Source organism: Protobothrops mucrosquamatus, unplaced genomic scaffold, assembly GCF_001527695.2.
Source record: "Protobothrops mucrosquamatus isolate PMUCROS unplaced genomic scaffold, P.Mucros_1.0 scaffold1880, whole genome shotgun sequence".
Lineage (NCBI taxonomy): Eukaryota > Metazoa > Chordata > Lepidosauria > Squamata > Viperidae > Protobothrops > Protobothrops mucrosquamatus.
Window position 1 is genome coordinate 196107 of NW_015388007.1, and position 17747 is coordinate 213853.

The following is a 17747-nucleotide window of genomic DNA, read 5'->3' on the forward strand; positions in this document are numbered from 1 at the left end:
CTGACCTAGGGTGGATTTTACATTGGGTTTTAAATATTCGGAAGACGCAACATTAAAATTCGGTTTAATTCGGTTTTAAGGGGGGGATTGTATATATGTTCTGGTTTTAAATATGTTGTGCGCCGCCCTGAGTCCCTGTCGGGAGAAGGGCGGCATATAAATTAAATAAAATAAATAAATAAATAAAATAAAATAAATAAATAATAACTAAAAATATTAATGTATTTCTGGTGAGTTCAATGAAATATACTCTTTACTCGCTTTGCACATGTGTCGGAAGCACCGAGGTGCTTCTGGGTTGAAAGGATTAGCTGGTGACATCACCGTTGCCCAGGGGATGCCCAGTTGGAGGCTCCTTTCATGTCCCCAGCAGTTGCTGGACTGAAGGATGGGAGCTCACTCCATCCCACTACAGCACTTGGGTCTCGAACGCAGACTTGCTGCTTGTCAATCAGTGTCCTAACCATGTGAGCCACTACACTCCTTACTCTTTACTAAATGCAATTTCATTTCATGCACAGTTGTCTAAAAACAAGTTCCATTAAATGTAATAGAACTTTATTTACAGAGAAAATATATATACAAGATTACACTACAAAATTTCATTTTCAATCATAAAGATAGCTATTTTTTTCATGTAATGTAAAACATTGGGTAATTCAGAGTTAATTTTAATGGAACTTGATTTTGTTAGTCAGTTGGAACATTTGCAATATGCCAAAGCAGACATCTGGGATCAATAATTTCATACCAAGGATCAATCTTTTCACTGAGAGCACCTCTAATGTCCTACCTTTGTGGAAAGCAATCTGGTTAGGTAGATTTCAGGAAGAACTTTTTTTCTATGACTTTGTCGGTAAGATTTTTTATTTTCATTTAGTTCATCTGTGGGAAGGACCTGAACAATGGCCAAACAACAATAACAATAAAAGAAAAAAATCCACACAGATACAAACAGATGATGAATGATTATTACAAAGATTTTTTAAATATAAAAGCTGCCAACAAAGCATTAATTTAAAAAAAGAAGAAAGACTACTTCTTTATGCTATAAACCAGAGCAATGAGATTATTAACAATGGAACAATATTAAATATAATTTATACTATTGCCAGCTGTATTGGTTGTTTCCTCCTCCTTTCCTTTCCCCTCTCCTTTCAGTGAATGAAGAATTTTGCAATAGGTTCAGTTTATAATGAATTCAGCTGTTTAAAATATCACTAGATATAACAATTCTTTCCCTTCTGATAACTGGCAGTCATCAGGAAGATAAAATATGTTAGAAATACATACAAGATTATGATTGAGACTCAGATTTAAAAAAATTGAATGTGTTCCTTTCTCTGCCAAATTTGTGTGTTCAATTATTATCCTATTACACAAACAACGCAAGAACCTCAAGGGTCTAAACTGTCCCCTCCCCAATGAGTCTGATCCTAGGCCAATAAACTGACTGGATGACAAATTTATCGTTCCGCATACACTGTGCATATGGAAAGCATTCTTACATTTGCCTTTACAATAAACCATGTGCAGCATTACTGTCCTTAGATTATACACTACTAAACTGTAAGGCAGGGGAAAAGTGGGGGGGCTTGTTTCACTAGGAACAGATTTGGTTATAGTACACTGGCCCAGGCCTGCCTCCCAACCATCACATTATTTTTTGTAATTCTTTCCTCAGCTTTGCATAAAGCTGTTGTGATTTGGGTGTGACTTCATTTCTCTATACTAGGTCACTCATATATTTTTCTGGTGTGTGGGGGAAAACTTCCTCTCTCTAAGGAAAATCTGTCTGGCCCACCTAGAATGGCAGAGTAATGTCATGGACTCTTCTTGGAACAGAATACTCACCAAATGAAAGTATTTTTCAGTGTCCAAATCTTTTACTGGGAAAAAAGTAGGAGAAAAGCAAAGGAAGAATTTGCTTAGTGTATTATTTTGCAAAGCATGTTTTTTCTGCTTCAAAAGCAAATGATATCTACTATTGAAGATGATCAGCACGTCAGCTTATTGCATTTAAAGACTCATCTGAGTACCATTATCCCATGAAAGATTAACTGAGTCAAATATTTTTTTACCTGGCTTTTAAAAATTGTTGTTTTTTTAATATAATTTGAGAACTAGATGCATGGGCCTGAGATGGGAATGTATAGTATTAGATTCCAGTTCTGCTTTTCAATTTCTAAGCTATTTCTAGTCATGTTTGGCTCTGGCTGCCTTTCATCACTGATTATTTATCAATCCCTTGAACAGATTTTTAGAAAGCATCAACTTACATCTGATAACTAGAGGTAGTCTAATCAGTCCCTCCACCTGCATTTAGTTACATATCTGAGGTAGAAGTCTGAACAGAGAAAAACTAAAACATGTCAAGTTTTTATTATCAAATTTGTGAGTACATATTTAACATAAATATTAAATGTTTATTGAAACTAATATTATTTATATTAGACTTTGGCCATAGAAACACAGTAAGAAATGAATTTAGTACAGGGGAAAAATGTAATAATATACTTTAACACATGCTCCAGCAACAGGATATTTATATCTATTCATTTACAGCAAAAGTTATCCAAAACACTTGAAACACATTTATACTGTGTGTGGTCACTGCAAGCTGTGAGTGAATTGCTTATATTAACAAGAAAAATAAACAGAAGTTTGCTGCTCATTTCATTACCTTATGCCAGATACAAACAATGAAAGACACAATGAGGTCTGGAGCCAAAGAGGCCTTTTTTGTTTCTCATGAGATACAGGGGAGATCTCTGCTGGAGTAGGAAATCCAAAAATGGGGATTTACCCTGAGCCTCTCTACTATTCTCTGCAGTTGATTCTTTCCGACACTGTAAATCCCCAGGATCAGACAAGCTTTAAAGTGATATAGTAGAGGTTGAAGAGGGATATTGTTTTGCCAGTGTGAAGGAAAATGTTGGGTAAAAATCATGGGCTACACCATAAGATTACTTTCATATCTGGCTGACAGACAGAGAGATAGGCAGACAAGCGTGTGCACACAGACACACACAAACATTCTTTCTGTTCACATATTTTATTTTCTAGAGAAAAACAAAACAGCACTGCATAGTTGCTATGCTCTTTTTCATGAATGGTGACTTTTTGAAATTTTCCATCAATACAGTAGGTTTGGAGTGTTTTATTGGTCAGTTCCAGCTCCATAGTGCTATGGTGACTGCTGAAAACTTGACCTGCTTACTAGTAAACTACTTATCCAGCTAAAAGCTATTCTGCCCCAGGAGCTGAACTTGACTGAGATTGACAGCTGATGTGTCACAATAGAAAAGACAGCCATTGAAGAACAAGGGTCAAGAAGCATACTGTTTAGAAAAAGGAAAGAAAATGACCTCATAACATCCAGTCTGATGACCAAAGTTATATTGTATTTATGGATGGCTCCAGGCCTGGGCCTCCTTATAGCTCTGCCAAAATACTGTTTGCTGCTCTTTGGACATCCATATACGTATTTTTTCTCTCTCAGACTGCTGGCTACTATTCAAAGAAAGTCATGCACTGCAGCGAACAGGGCGCTAAGTGTCTCTGTTCTGTCTTTCTTTTGTCTAGCCATCAATCCTACTCAGTTTTGTGGATGTCACTGAAGGCGTTTAGATGAATGGTAGGATTCACCAACATAAATTACTGTAGCTTATTTTTCCCCAACTGCCGCAGACATGCCAGCTTTGCAAAATCCAGTCACTCACCACAAAGCAATGTCATGATAGGTCAATTACTTCCAAGCTACAGAAATTTCTCTTAGTTTCATGAGGGTGCTCATTTTGAACAGAAAAAGAACCTCTTTTTGAATGATGATTAGATTCCCTTTGAGCTTTTATCTTGTAATGTAAAATTTAAAGATGGATTATAAACCCACCTGAAGTAACAATAACTTGTAAGCCTGAAATGATAATGTCTTAAGAGGGTTATTATTTCTCAGAGTCTGATGGATTTATTATGGCATGAGATTTCTTGATGATGATGATGATGATGGTGGTGGTGGTGCTGATAATAGTAGTAGTAGTAGTAGTAGTAGTAGTAGTAGTAGTAGTAGTAGTAGTAATAATAATAATAATAATAATAATAATAATAATAATAATAGAATTGGAAGGGACCTTGAAGGTCTTTTAGTCCAACCTCCTGCTCAGGCAGGAAACCCTATACCAGACATGTCAAACTTGCGACGTCATGTGACGTCGTGCAACGTATCAGAGCTTTTTCACCATTGCTGGCAATGGGGTGGGCACGGCTCCGGTATGATGAAACCGGCCCATGAGCCGGCAGTTTAATACCCCTGCCCTATACCATTTCAGACAAATAGCTGTCCAATCTCTTCTTTAAAAACCTCCAAAACCTTGGAGCACCCACAGCTTCTGGAGGCAGGTTGTTCCACTGATTAATTGTTCTAACTGTCAGGAAATTTCTCCTTAGTTCTAGGTTGCTTCTCTCTTTGATTAGTTTCCATCCGTTGTTTCTTGTTCTGCCTTCAGGTGCTTTGGAGAATAGCCTGATTCCCTTTTCTTTGTGGTAGCCCCTGAGATATTGGAACACTGCTATCATGTCACCCCTCGTCCTTCTCTTCATTAAACTAGACATACCCAATTCCAGCAATGTTCTTTATATGTTTTAGTGTCCAGTCCTCTAATCATCTTTTCTTGCTCTTCTCTAGAGTCTCAACATCTTTTTTACATCGTGGTGACCAAAACTGGATGCAATATTCCAAGTGTGGCCTTACGAAGGTTTTATAAAATGGTTGTCAACTCTATAACGCACCTGGCTGAAGCCATCTAGCTCATTCTAGGTTGCCACAAAAAGGGAGGGGGTGTGGAGTATTTTTGCTAGCCCCGGGGGAACCAAGGCCATTCTATCAGTTAGTTTAGTGGGTTGGCCGTTTAGTTAGAAAGCCTGCCAAATTATTCTATTGGGGAATATAGTTGATTGCATAGCCCTGGGGTGGGAAGTTTGACTTTGTAATAGTGTAACTTTTTGGAGGGAATTTCAGACTTGGTTTCACTTTTGACCATGCCGATATTTTGTAACCAATAAACATGTTCTTTGAGGAAATATCTAGCCTCGGAATTCTGATTTTGTTGGTCTTAGCATCGGAACCATGACATTAAACCAAGTCTGAAATTAACACTTCACCTGATCTTGATTCTATCACTCTATTAATGCAGCCTAGCACTGTGTTGGCTTTTTTGGCAGCTGCAGCACACTGCTGGCTCATATTTAAGTGATTGTCCACTAGGACTCCAAGATCCCTCTCACAGTTGAGGAAGGTACAACCTATACTACACCTGTGCCTTTGGTTTTTCTTGTCAAAATGTAGAACCTTACTTTTTTCACCATTGAATTTTATTTTGTTAGATAGTGCTCAGTGTTCAAGTCTGTCAAGATCCTTCTCTATCTTAAGCCTATCTTCTGGAGTGTTGGCTATTCCTGCCAGCTTGGTGTCGTCTGCAAATTTGATGAGTTCCCCATCTATCTCCTCATCCAAATCATTGATGAAGATATTGAAGAGCACTGGGCCCAGAACAGAGTCCTGGGGCAGCCCACTACTCACTGCCCTCCATGTAGATGCAGGATCTATATCAGCTAAATGCATACTGGAAACCTCCAAGAAAATAAAAGAAACTTTCACTGTAAAATTCGGAGCTGCCAAACCTTTCATAGGGTAAACCCATCTGGTTTCATTTCCATGCTTCTATAGCATAATAGGTATCTGTGTCTCTTTCTTGGAGTTCAAATAGAAAAATTCACCCTTTACCATTACTGCCATTTCCTCAGAGAAAACATACCTGACAGTATTTATTTATAAATCCATTTCTCTACCAGCTTTCTTTTCTAACAGAGCTCCCCTAGGCAGTACACAAAACAAAATACCAGAAACCAAACTGAAAAACAACAGAATTAAAATATAATATTAAAGCCAAGAGGAACAGAGCTATCATATTCAATCTTAAAGCAACAACCTTTAAAAGCCAGACGAAATGCCTCCCCCCACCCCCGCCCCAAAGCAGTCTCTCTGGCAATACAGGTGCAAACACAAAGAGCTGTAAACACTTGGTTTGCTTGATTATAATCAATGATAATATTCTAAGACCATCTGCTATTCCCAGCCCAAACTCCCAAGATCTACTTTCCTTTCCTTTCCTTTCATTTGCTTCTTTCCTTCCCTTCCCTTCCCTCCTTCCCTTCCCTTCCTTTCCTCTTGAAAACTAACATCTTTTCCCATCCTTTTCTTTTCCAAGAATGCTGCAGGGCAAGGATTTTCACCTTTGAGGTAGGCAAGGTCAGAAAACAGGCATCAGAAGGCATCTTGGGTTGCACTTTAATGGAGTGAAAGTCTTGTAGCAGAATTTTGAAATCCAGTCAAAGCCTCTCTCTACTTCATATTACATCTAATCGAAGTGGGGTTGTTTGGAGTTTCTTTCTTATGGTACTTTCCCAGGACTTGGATATTTCTTCTGTAACAGCTCTATATTTTGGGGGTGTTCCGTTGTTTTTTTTATTTCAAAGGCTACTACAAGAGCAGTAATAGAGCAGAGTGTTGTGTTGTGGTACGACTAGGGCCAGGATTTCCTTTTTCCCCCCTGTTGTTTTATAGGAAGGAGTTATGGTTATTATTATTTTTTACTTCAATCTATCTTGGAGCTTACACAGCTGTTTTTGCGTGTTTGCATCAAAATGATGAGAAAGTAAGCCGCTGAATTTTGGCAACTGCGGTTAAGCAAGAACTCTGAGGCCAACAGTAAAAGAGATTCAGGGCACTGTATCTGACCATGGGACCTCAGGTTGCCTAACTGTAGAGAGTAAAGAGAGGGATCTGCTCACTAGATGAATCTTGCAGAAGCTCAGATGAGGGAAGAGAGGTTAAAAAAGGCAGACACACCCAAAATTCACATGAAGATAAAAAGGAGAGCAAGAGCACATTCAAGCCTGCAAGAGCCTATTACTATAGCTAATCTTAAAAGTAGTTTTAGGCACATAGGGCATATGTTTCTTGGTCGTGTAGGGCTGACACCAATCTTATTCTAGATGAACAAAGAAGAGAAGAGGGACATGACAATCAAGCTGGAGGCTTGCATTTCTCTTTTTAGTGTATGTAGACATTCTCCATTAGAAACCATTCTTCACTAGACAAGCATGACCTGGGTGACTGAGAACTTCCATAGACACTCTCCACTAGAAGGGACAAAAAGTTTGTGTGAATGCTGAAGGAAATGTCTGGTGCTACCTGGGTCCATAAACGACATACTGGGGATACTAGTAATAAGATTTCAGAAGGAAATAGTAAATTATGGGCAGGCTGAAGTACTAGAAGAACCTTTTTGTTCAAATATGCTTTGGGCTTTTAATTCTTAGCACTTTGTTACATGCTTTTCTCTTTTTTTTTACCCGTTTTGTATGTTTTCTCTTATTATCTGCCCACAGATGTTAGGACTGGAGAAGGATATAAGCACTGGTAACATAAATAAATAAATAAAAGCTTTTCACATAAGAATGCTCACTTGGGAGATTCATAAAGGTAAGAGAAATATTGATTACTGGTGTACCATGCACATATTTAGTGCAATTAAACAGAAAACTGAAATATCGGCCTGCAGTGACTTAATAAATTCAGCCTAAAGTTGAATAAGAGATTTAATTTGGCAATATCCAATGGGATAAAGGAGACTCAGGCTCAAAGTTATTGTACACTATTAGCTTACTAAGTCATCTAGGGTCAATTATTCTTTATCAGTTTATTTATTTATCTATTTAATTTGTAAAGCTGCCCACCTCAAACCCATGACTCTGGGTGGCAAACAATCATAAAAGCAATTAAAACTGAGTACAATAAAAAATGGATACATATAGCAGCCAAAGATATTATAATTAGTTGTGGTGTCAACATAACCAAGAACCGGAGTCCTTCAAACACTTGGGACCCCAGACCTGGGCAGATAACCAGATCTTCAAGGCCTGCTAAAAGGCCAGCAGGGCTGGGGCCATCCCAATCTCTGGAGGGAGAACATTCCAGAGGTAGGAGTTATGGCAGAGAAGGCATCTCTTGTGGTTCCCACTAGCTTACATTCTTTGGCTGAAAAGACTTGGAGCATGTCCATCCTGCCAGACCAGATTAGATGGGTAGGAACAAATGAAAGAAGATGGTCTCTCAGGTAATCTGATCTCAAAACCACGAAGGACTTTAAAGCCCTTCATGATTAAATCTCCTCCTCCTCCCCCTCCCACCTCCTCCTTCCAGATTCTCGGAAGGACTCAATAGGTGGATAAAAATGCCAAATGTCATCAACCATAGTAATACTAACTGCATAATAAATTTCTTCAAAAGATTGAGGGGAAGTGCATAAAGATAAAAGCTGTCAATGGTCTACATTTAAAAAAGGAATCGGCTGCTCAAGAGCAACATATTCAAACTAACGCAATCAAGGCCAGAATTGAAAAATCACCAAATGATTCAAAATGCAGATGGTACAAAGTAGTAGAGGAAACAGTAGATTATATGCTCAGCAAGAAGATCACATAAAAGGATAAATAATGAGATAATACAATAACCAAAATGGTTCACTGGAACATCTGTAAAAATTATCATGTTCCAGTAATGAAAAATTGGTGGGAACGTATAGTTGAAAAAGTAATTGAAAATGACCAGATTAAAATATTGTGAGATTTCCAAATACAAACAGATTGGCTTGGCTTGTAACACACCAAAGTCTTGGCTTGTAACACACCAAATTTAATGTGGTTGAATAGGAGATTTCAATCAGAATAGAGCTGGAAGAACCTTGGAAGTCTTCTAGTCCAACCCCCTGCTCAAGCTGGAGACCCTGTACCATCTCAGACAAGTGACTGTCTATTCCAGTGGTTCTCAACCTTTTTAATGCCGCGACCCCAACCGGTCGTTAAGTCGAGGACTAAACCGGTCGTAGGTTGAGGACTTAAACCGATCGTAAGTCGAGGACTACCCAACCGGTCGTAAGTCGAGGACTTTCCCTGCCCGGGAGCGCCGCGCATGCGTGGTTCCGCCCCCTGCGCCGGCCGAGGCATAGCTGGCAAGCGGCAGAGACAGAGCAGGCCGACCACCAGCTGGCCCAGCCCAAGGGAGGTAAGGCACCCGCCGGAAAAGGGGAAAAAAATGGCGGACAAAAAAAATGGCGGACAACCTTGCTTGGCGACCCCCATGAAATGGTCGATCGACCCCAAATGGGGTCCCGACCCACAGGTTGAGAACCACTGGTCTATTCTCTTCTTAAAAACCTCCAGTGTTGGGGCGCCCACGATTTCTGAAGGCAAGCTGTTCCACTGGTTAATTGTCTTCACTGTTAGGAAGTTTCTCCTTAGTTCCAGGTTGCTTCTCTCCTTGATTAGTTTCCATCCATTGTTTCTTGTCCTGCCTACAGGTGTTTTGGTAAATAAGTTGACTTCTTCATCTTCGTGGCAACCTCTCAAATACTAGAATACTGCTATCATGTCACTCCTAGTCCTTCTTTTCTCTAGACTAGCCAAACCCAAATCCTGCAACCGTTCTTCATATGTTTTAGTCTCCAGGCCTTTAATCATCTTAGTTGCTCTTCTTTGCACTTTTTCCCAAAGTCTCAACATCTTTTTTGTAATGTGGTGACCAAAACTGGATGCAGTATTCCAGGTGTGGCCTTACTAAGGCTTTATAAATTGGTACTAATACTTCACGTGAGAAAGTATGGGTAGTAGTAGTAGTAGTAGTAGTAGTAGTAGTAGTAACAACAACAACAACAACAACAACAACAACAACAACAACAATAATAATAATAATAATAATAATAATAATAATAATAATAATAATAATAATAGTTGGAAGGGACCTTGGAGGTCATCTTGTCCAACCCCCTGCTCAGGCAGGAAACCCTATCATTTCAAATGGCTGTCCAGTCTGTTCTTAAAAACTTCCAGTGTTGGAGCATTCACAGCTTCTGGAGGCAGGTTCTTCCACTGATTAATTGCTCTAACTGCCAGGAAATTTCTCCTTAGTTCTAGGTTGCTTCTCTCCTTGATTAGTTTCCACTTGTTGCTTCTTGTCCTGCCTTCAGGCGCCTTGGAGAATAGCTTGACTCCCTCTTNTCTTTATGGCAGCCCCTGAGATATTGGAACACTGCTATCATGTCCCCCCTCGTCCTTCTCTTCATTAAACTAGACATACCCAATTCCAGCAGCCGTTCCTTATATGCTTTAGCCTCCAGTCCCCTAATCATCTTTGTTGCTCTTCTCTGTACTCTTTCTAGAGTCTCAACATCTTTTTTACATCTCAGTGACCAAAACTGGATGCAGTATTCCAAGTGTGGCCTTACCAAGGCATTGTAAAGTGGTACTAACACTTCACGTGATCTTGATTCTATCCCTCTGTTAATGCAGCCCAGCACTGTGTTGGCCTTTTTGGCAGCTGCAGCACACTGCTGGCTCATATTTAAGTGATTGTCCACTAGGACTCCGAGTCCCTCTCACAGTTACTACTATTGAGCAAGGTACCCCCTATACTATACCTGTATTGGTTGCCTAGAGTGGGCCAATTGAACAAGTCCTACTTCCCTGCAGTGGGGTAGTCTCAGAAAACTCTATGGCCAGAAGGACATGACAAGGGATTGCTATTAACATCACCCATGGTATGAACCCTGTATGACCTGTCACAAGACGAAAACCTAATGTGGGTTAGACCCTGATTAAGTTGGACCAGTCCATGGTTGGAGCCACTACTGACTCCAGTGTCAGAGAAGAGTGGCTAAAATCCCACAGAACTATGAGTCTGGGAAATGCCATTGCCAATTCAGGTACAGCAGGGGTGTCAAACTGCCGGCCCACGGGCCGGTTTCATCATACCGGAGCTGCGTCCACCCCATTGCCGGCAACAGCGAAAAAGTTCCGATACGTTGCGCGACGTCATGTGACATCGCGAGTTTGACATGTCTGAGGTACAGCATCAAGGAGCTTGGACAGGAACACTGCTGCACTACGGGGAAGAAGATAAGCAAGCAGCAGCCCCAATTGGTCCGTTTGGTCCAATTTGTCATTGAGGGTCTCACTTCCAGCTATGTCTAAAATTATGAGATGAAAACTGCCCTCCCCCTTGCCTTCTTAAATATAGCCATATTGATTATATAGCTATAATCGATAAAATAAAGTGAAGCTAAAATGATTTATGGAGGTCTATTTGTCCTCCAGGATTGTGTTTTCAGTTGGTTTTCCTTTTCAGGGGCTAGTCAGTGATAAATTACCTGTAATCCTAGTCATCAATAGAAAGTTTTTTAAAAAAAGAGAAAAAAATGTGTATTATTGTCATAGGTGAGCATTGATGAATTATCAGTGATTTTGGAGCACAATTTTTGTTGGATCCAAAGTGTAATGGAATCTGAGGTTTCCACCTCCTAACAGAACACGGGACATTTCTCTAATTGGGATCGTGGCTGGAGAGGCAGGGTTGAATCTCCCTTTCCTTTCGGCCGTGCCTCCTTATATCCCCTGGACTCACTCTTACCTAACCTCCCCCCCATCTAATTCTGCTTCCAATTATAAAGTTAGCTCACATTTATTTCTGCCTCTAGAATGCTTTGCTCAGCAAATTTGAGGGAAAGCCTTAGTATTTTCAAAAGATGCAATATCATTTTAAAAAATGAAGACAATGTTACTTTATTGAGCCAGACTATCTATGATACTCAACTGTACATCTTTTGTTTGGGTAGAGGCTGCAAATTAAGTAGAAGACTGAGAAACTAGGGAAAGAGAGAGGATTCATACCCTTCTCCTCTCATGCTATCTTTTATTAAAAAAAAAAAGATTTCCCCAATTTTTTTTTGTAACTTCCATTCTTCATTCAGTAACACAAAACCAAATTGGGCTAAACCACAGATGTCTGTCACAGTATTTAATTTTTAATTAATGAAATAGAATGTTTAATAATGATAATAATTTTAAATCCTCCCTGAAAAATCCAAGGATACTTACGAAATAAAATGAGTGTCGACTTACCTCTACTTAAAGTGGTGTCTTTTTTATCTGTTAAACTCATAGCTAGGGAGGCACCATCAGGGATCTATGAGCCAGAGGGAGAAGCAAAGTCTTATTAGGAACGAGTAACAAATTACATTGTGACATTTCTGCAAAATGACTGAGAGACATTTACCAAATACATTTAGCAAAGAGTTATAATCTCCCGTCTTAGGATACATGCATTTTTCTGCAACTTGCTGCTGACAAATGCTTACGACTCTCGCCTTTGTCTCCTCTGCCCATTATCAGATCTTTAAAATAAAACAGCTGCAAATTAATTTAATTGATTCTAGAGTTATCAACGGCTTGGCTAATTTAACCACATTATGCTGCGTCACATCTTTAATATGCATATAAGTATTAAAGAACTCTCATTTTGCATTTTGATGGAAATATTAAGATATCTGCAGAGATAACAATGTGAATTGAGTGTAATTTACCCCTTAAGCACGTAAACCTGAACATGCTGTCACTTAGGAAGAAGACCACATTGTGCAAAGAGGGACTTTGTAAATGCATACAGAAGCTTATATTGTACAAATTATTTCTCTATTTTTCTTATGCCTGTGGAAAACATTACATCAGAATAATAAAAACATGGTGGATTTTGCACAAAAGATCCGTGAACAGGAGATGACAGAAATGTAATATTCTGATAGCAGGCGCTCTCTGCAAACTACATATGAATTTTCTTTACGCATTCCGAAATGGGAGCTTTTTTGAAATACATATTGGATTACAGACTAGTTCACAAACATAGCCACCATAAGACTGGGTAAACATAAAAGCTTAAAAGTAGGAAGGGTTTAATTGAGATCAGGTACAGATGTAGAATCATAGAATCAAAGGGCTAGAAGGGACCTTGGAGGTCTTCTAGTCCAACCCCCTTCTCAAGGCAGGAGATCTTATACCATCCCAGACAACTGGTGGCCCAATCTTTTCTTGAAAACCTCCAGTGATGGAGTGCCCACATCTCTGGGAGGTAAGCTGTTCCATTGATTAATTGTTCTCATTGTCAAGAAATTCCTCCTTATTTCCAGATTGAATCTCTCTCTGACGAGCTTCCACCCACTGCTTCTTGTCAGATACTACAGAGAATAAATCAATGCCCTCTTTCCTGTGACAGCCCTTTAAGTTTCAGAAGACTGCTACCATGCAGTCTGAATGCAGTACTCCAAATGTGGTCTGATTAGTGCAATGTAGAGAAGTACTATCACTTCCTGCAAGGTTGATGATATCCCTCTGTTGAAGCAGCCTAGGATTGTATTGGCTTTTTTGGCAGCTGCAGCACATTGCTGAGCCATAGTTAAGCGGTAATCCACTAGCTCCTCTCACAGTTACTACTGTTGAGCCAGGTGCCTCCTATTCTATACCGATGCATTTAGTTTTTCCTACCTACGTGCAGGACCTTATTTTTCCCACCACTCAGCTGCCTCTTGCTGGATAGGGTCCAACGCTCAAGTCTGTCAAGAACTTTTTGAATCTCGAGTCTATCTTCCAAAGTGTTGGCAATTCCCTCCAGCTTGGTGTCATCTTCAAATTTGATGAGTTCCTCTTCTATCCCCTGGTCTAGATCATTTATGAAGATGACGAAGAACACCTGGCCCAAGACAGAACCCCACTGCATGCACGCTTCCCTCCACATAGATGTAGCTCCATTGAGGACTACATGCTGACTGCAGTTGGTCCGCCAACTGCGAACCCATCTGGTAGTGGTACTGTCTATCCCACGCTTTTCTATCTTACCAGGAAATAGGCTGTGGTACTGTAAAAGTAGTGAGAGCCAGTTTGGTATAGTGATTAAGGCACGAGGCTGGAAAATGGGAGACTGGGAGCTTTAGGCACAAAGCCAGCTGGGTGACCTTGGGCCAGTCACTTTCTCTCAGTTCTAGGAAGCAGGCAATGGCAAACCACTTCTGAAAAACCTTTCCAAGAAAACTGCAGGGAATTGTCCAGGCAGTCTTTGAGAATCGGGCACAACTGAACGGAAGGAAAAACCCAGAAGTAGTACATGCTCAGTCCCACGGCTATTGTATGAAATTAGTATATGCGTGTGAAAATGCTTTGAAGAAAGGCCTAAATTATATGACTGTCACTTCAAATGAAATTGAAATTATTTTTCACAAAGGAAAAATAAAGCAGGCTTCTTTTGTGGGCAACCCGTGCTCCCATAAGAGATCAATGCGAACTCTGACACTATTGTTAAGAAGAGGACTGGCATGATTTTAATTAGGACGGATGGATGGCAGCCACTGGGAAAAACGATGCCTTTTCTTCCACGGCAATATCTTGTTTTGCATGAAAAGTGTTTAATTAGTCTTGATGTGTTGCAATATTAACGGATTTCTCGCCAGGGCAGATGTCTATTCCCCAGAAGGTCTTGTGGCGTTATGGCAACCTTCCTGCTTGCTTCTGCTAATCCTGCTTAGGAAGCAGATCGTGGGGCCTCTGAGGAAAGCCAGGCTTAAAGGGGAAGAAATTCTTGGAGCAATGATACTTTTTTTTTACCTTATAATGTCCTAAGGTGTTCAGTTTTTTCCTGCCGTCTTCCATCACGGAAGTGTCATCAAGGTCCCGGAGGATGTAACTGTCAGTGCTTGTGGCAAACCATTCTAAAAAAAGAAAACGGAATGAGTAAAAAAGTTGCCTGAAATACAGCAAGTGTTAGCAAGAATATAAATCGCTTTTCTTATTTTGATGCCACCTTTTGTGATTTGGGAAACGAGTACTCCAAGTAGCAAGCATTTTTATTCCATTAGACTCACATGTGAGTAACCATGGGAGGAAATCTTTTAAGAGCATTGCAAGTAGATAATTTGTAATCCCTGTACTCTACTTGGGTATTATGACCCTCTTTGTACCATATACCAATAAAAACACTATCACACTTAAACTTCGCAAAGAAAAAAACACCCTGATTTCCAACTACCTGGATTTAAATAAACGTACAGCAATTGCTTTTGCTCAAGTACAGTCTAACCCTGAATGCATTTATACAGAAATTCTATTAATTTCAAACGTTTCAAATTCAGTTAATTTCCGAAGCACAACTTAAGAAAGAGAACGTAAATAAAGTTACAAACTATTAATTTATTGTAGAGCTACCATTTTTTGACTTCAACCAATTTTTTCAATTTCCTCAAAACTTTTTTTTTTTTTAAATTTCAGAGGAGGGAAACTGCTGAGCTTCCTGTGAAAATCACCATTTTCTCTATATTCCCCCAGCATTTATATCTGGAAATAAAGCTTATTACCTTTGCTTCTGACAAGGTCTCTTTTTTAGTTTTTGGCAATTATTAGCAACAGTACTTTATGTTCCTGTTGCTGTTTCCCTGAATATGCTGAAGAAGCACGACTGGGGGCATTTCTGAGATTTAGCCCTCAGTGTTTTATTTGATGGCTTGGTCCTTCAATAATTAGTGCCATCTCTATTAAATCTTTTACACACACACATGTACATACACACACACACACATACACACACACCTCAATGCAACCTATCTCTGTCATTTTTTGTTCCTGGAAGTTCTAGGTTTGGGGATTATTTTGCTTGTATGTAACATAAGCACTCTTAATGGCAAAGTGGATTTTTGAAAACAGGCAAAACAAATACCAAATCTCTTAAAACACTGCTTAATTCCCAAGCAGCTGATCAAAGAAAAACACTAAGGGCAGATATTCCATGTCTGAATGTTATCTTGTATATGATGAGCATTCATATCCTAAAGATAAAAACTGGTGCTTCTGAACAAAAAAAAAACTTACTTACCTAGATCAACATCTTCCACTCTGGGCCATTGGGAGTATGGAATATTCTTGCAAAAGGCTTCAAGTATCTTCTCTTTAACTTGACTGAGAGTATCTGTATCCATCACCCGAACACTCAGAGAGTCCATTCCACAGCCTTGGAAAGACACATTAAGATTCTGTGGAGGGAGAAGGTTGCTAAGGTTGTAGGTGATATGCACAAGTTATAAGCATGAAAAGCATATGAACTATAGACTCCAAGAATCCTTGGCAAATCTAACTACCATATATTAAAAGAGAGAGGGATGGCAAGAGGTGAATGTTAAAGCTAGTGAAAAGCACTGATTTATAGTTCAGTAAATTGGTATTGACTGTTTTATTCAAGGCGGTATGAGAACATTGTTAAGCTCCCCTTGAACTGTCCTGTCTATGAACTTAAGGTCTGAAATACAGGAACAATACCATGCAGTTGCCATTTTCTTCCATAAATTCATTTTGTAGCATGAGCGAATATGGGTACAATGATAATGTACTTTGCCTTAGAATGATTATGAACTCTCTCTCTCTTTCTTTCTCTGTGTGTGTGCGTGCGTGTGTGTGTGAGGGAGGGAGGGAAGGAGAGAGAGAGAGAGAGAGAGAGAGAGAGAGAGAGAGAGAGAGAGAGAGAGAGAGAGAATATGTAACATAGATCTAGTACATAATAAATGACCTTGGCTCTTCCCTGGGCTAAGTAGAAATTACATTTAGCAACCTGAGCTTCTGTGTCTTCTTGTTGCTACCACTGCTGCATTGACATAATTCTCATAAATATAAGTAGATAAAACCTAGACATGTGTCTTAACTTCACTACTTCAGACTGCAAATGAGGGTTGATATGATGAAATACTTCTCTACAAGACAAAAAAACCCCCCACACATTTAAAAAAAAAACACATTAGGGAGAAAGCTTTGCTAAAATCCCTCTGCCTTGTCTCTTAGCTTATTAAATATAGTTGGATTTTAAAAAAATACAGAAGAGCAATCAAATACATCTTTAAATGCAGCTGGACATGACACAGTTTAAGAAAGCTTTACAATTTATTTTGCTCTTTGGAATAATAAGGCCCATGCAGCATTTGTAGCAATAAGAAGATATTTATGAGAATTTGCATTTGTAAACCACAGTGTTCTCTCTTAAATTTTTGTGCTCCTTTTGAATTAACTAGCTATAATGTACTAGCTAGTTGATTCAAAATGAGCAAAATACCTCAAGAGAGAAAACTATGTTTTTTAACCATTTGGGAACAGACATTAGCTGAAGATTACGCCTGACAACTGAACATGTCAAGATTCTATTCCTGAATAATTAATTCAGGATTTTATTCCATTAAAACAATATTCAGCTAGAAGCAGTGTGACTACATATAATCAGGTACAGTATGTTCACAAGAAATATACAGAAGTGCTCCAAATGTATCGTTGGTGATATCTCATGAATATGATTTCACAAGAGCATTTTTTTATTTGATTGTTATTCTACCTTTATTCTTGGATGAATTTGAGGTGGAGTACGTTTCTATATGCTCCCACCTCCTATTTTGCATACTACAACAACCTGTGACATGGGCTGGACTGAAAGAGAATGATTGGCCCACAGAACTCCCAGCTGGTTTTCATGATCAAGGCATAACAGGAAGCATGACCCCCTGCTTTCTAATCCAATACCTTAACTCGGGGTCCCCAACCCCCGGTCTGTGGACCGGCACCGGTCCGCAGCATGCCAGCAAGCGGGCCGCACAAACAAGCAAAGCTCCATCCTCAGGATGTAGGCAGTATTCAAAACCACAGCCCCTCTGGTCCGTGGAAAAACCTTTCTCCATGGCACCGGTCCTTGGTGCCCAAAAGGTTGGAGACCTCTACCTTAGCCAGCAAATCAAATTGGCTTCCTCTTTTGGACAGCAAAATACTGCTAGTCCTTGACTTAG

General features: G+C 39.6%; 1 protein-coding gene across 1 annotated transcript in view; it reads right to left on the bottom strand.

Annotated features, from left to right (window-relative positions):
• PLXND1 (plexin D1) overlaps positions 1–17747 on the bottom strand; it is a 135050-nt gene that overhangs the window by 21686 nt on the left and 95617 nt on the right. Inside the window, exons 28-32 of the mRNA XM_015823471.1 lie at positions 15806–15962; positions 14545–14648; positions 12016–12079; positions 1855–1889; positions 794–898 (exon numbers count right to left, since the gene is read on the bottom strand). Of these exons, the coding sequence (XP_015678957.1) occupies positions 794–898; positions 1855–1889; positions 12016–12079; positions 14545–14648; positions 15806–15962 (465 nt within the window). The remainder of the gene's footprint in view (positions 1–793; positions 899–1854; positions 1890–12015; positions 12080–14544; positions 14649–15805; positions 15963–17747) is intronic.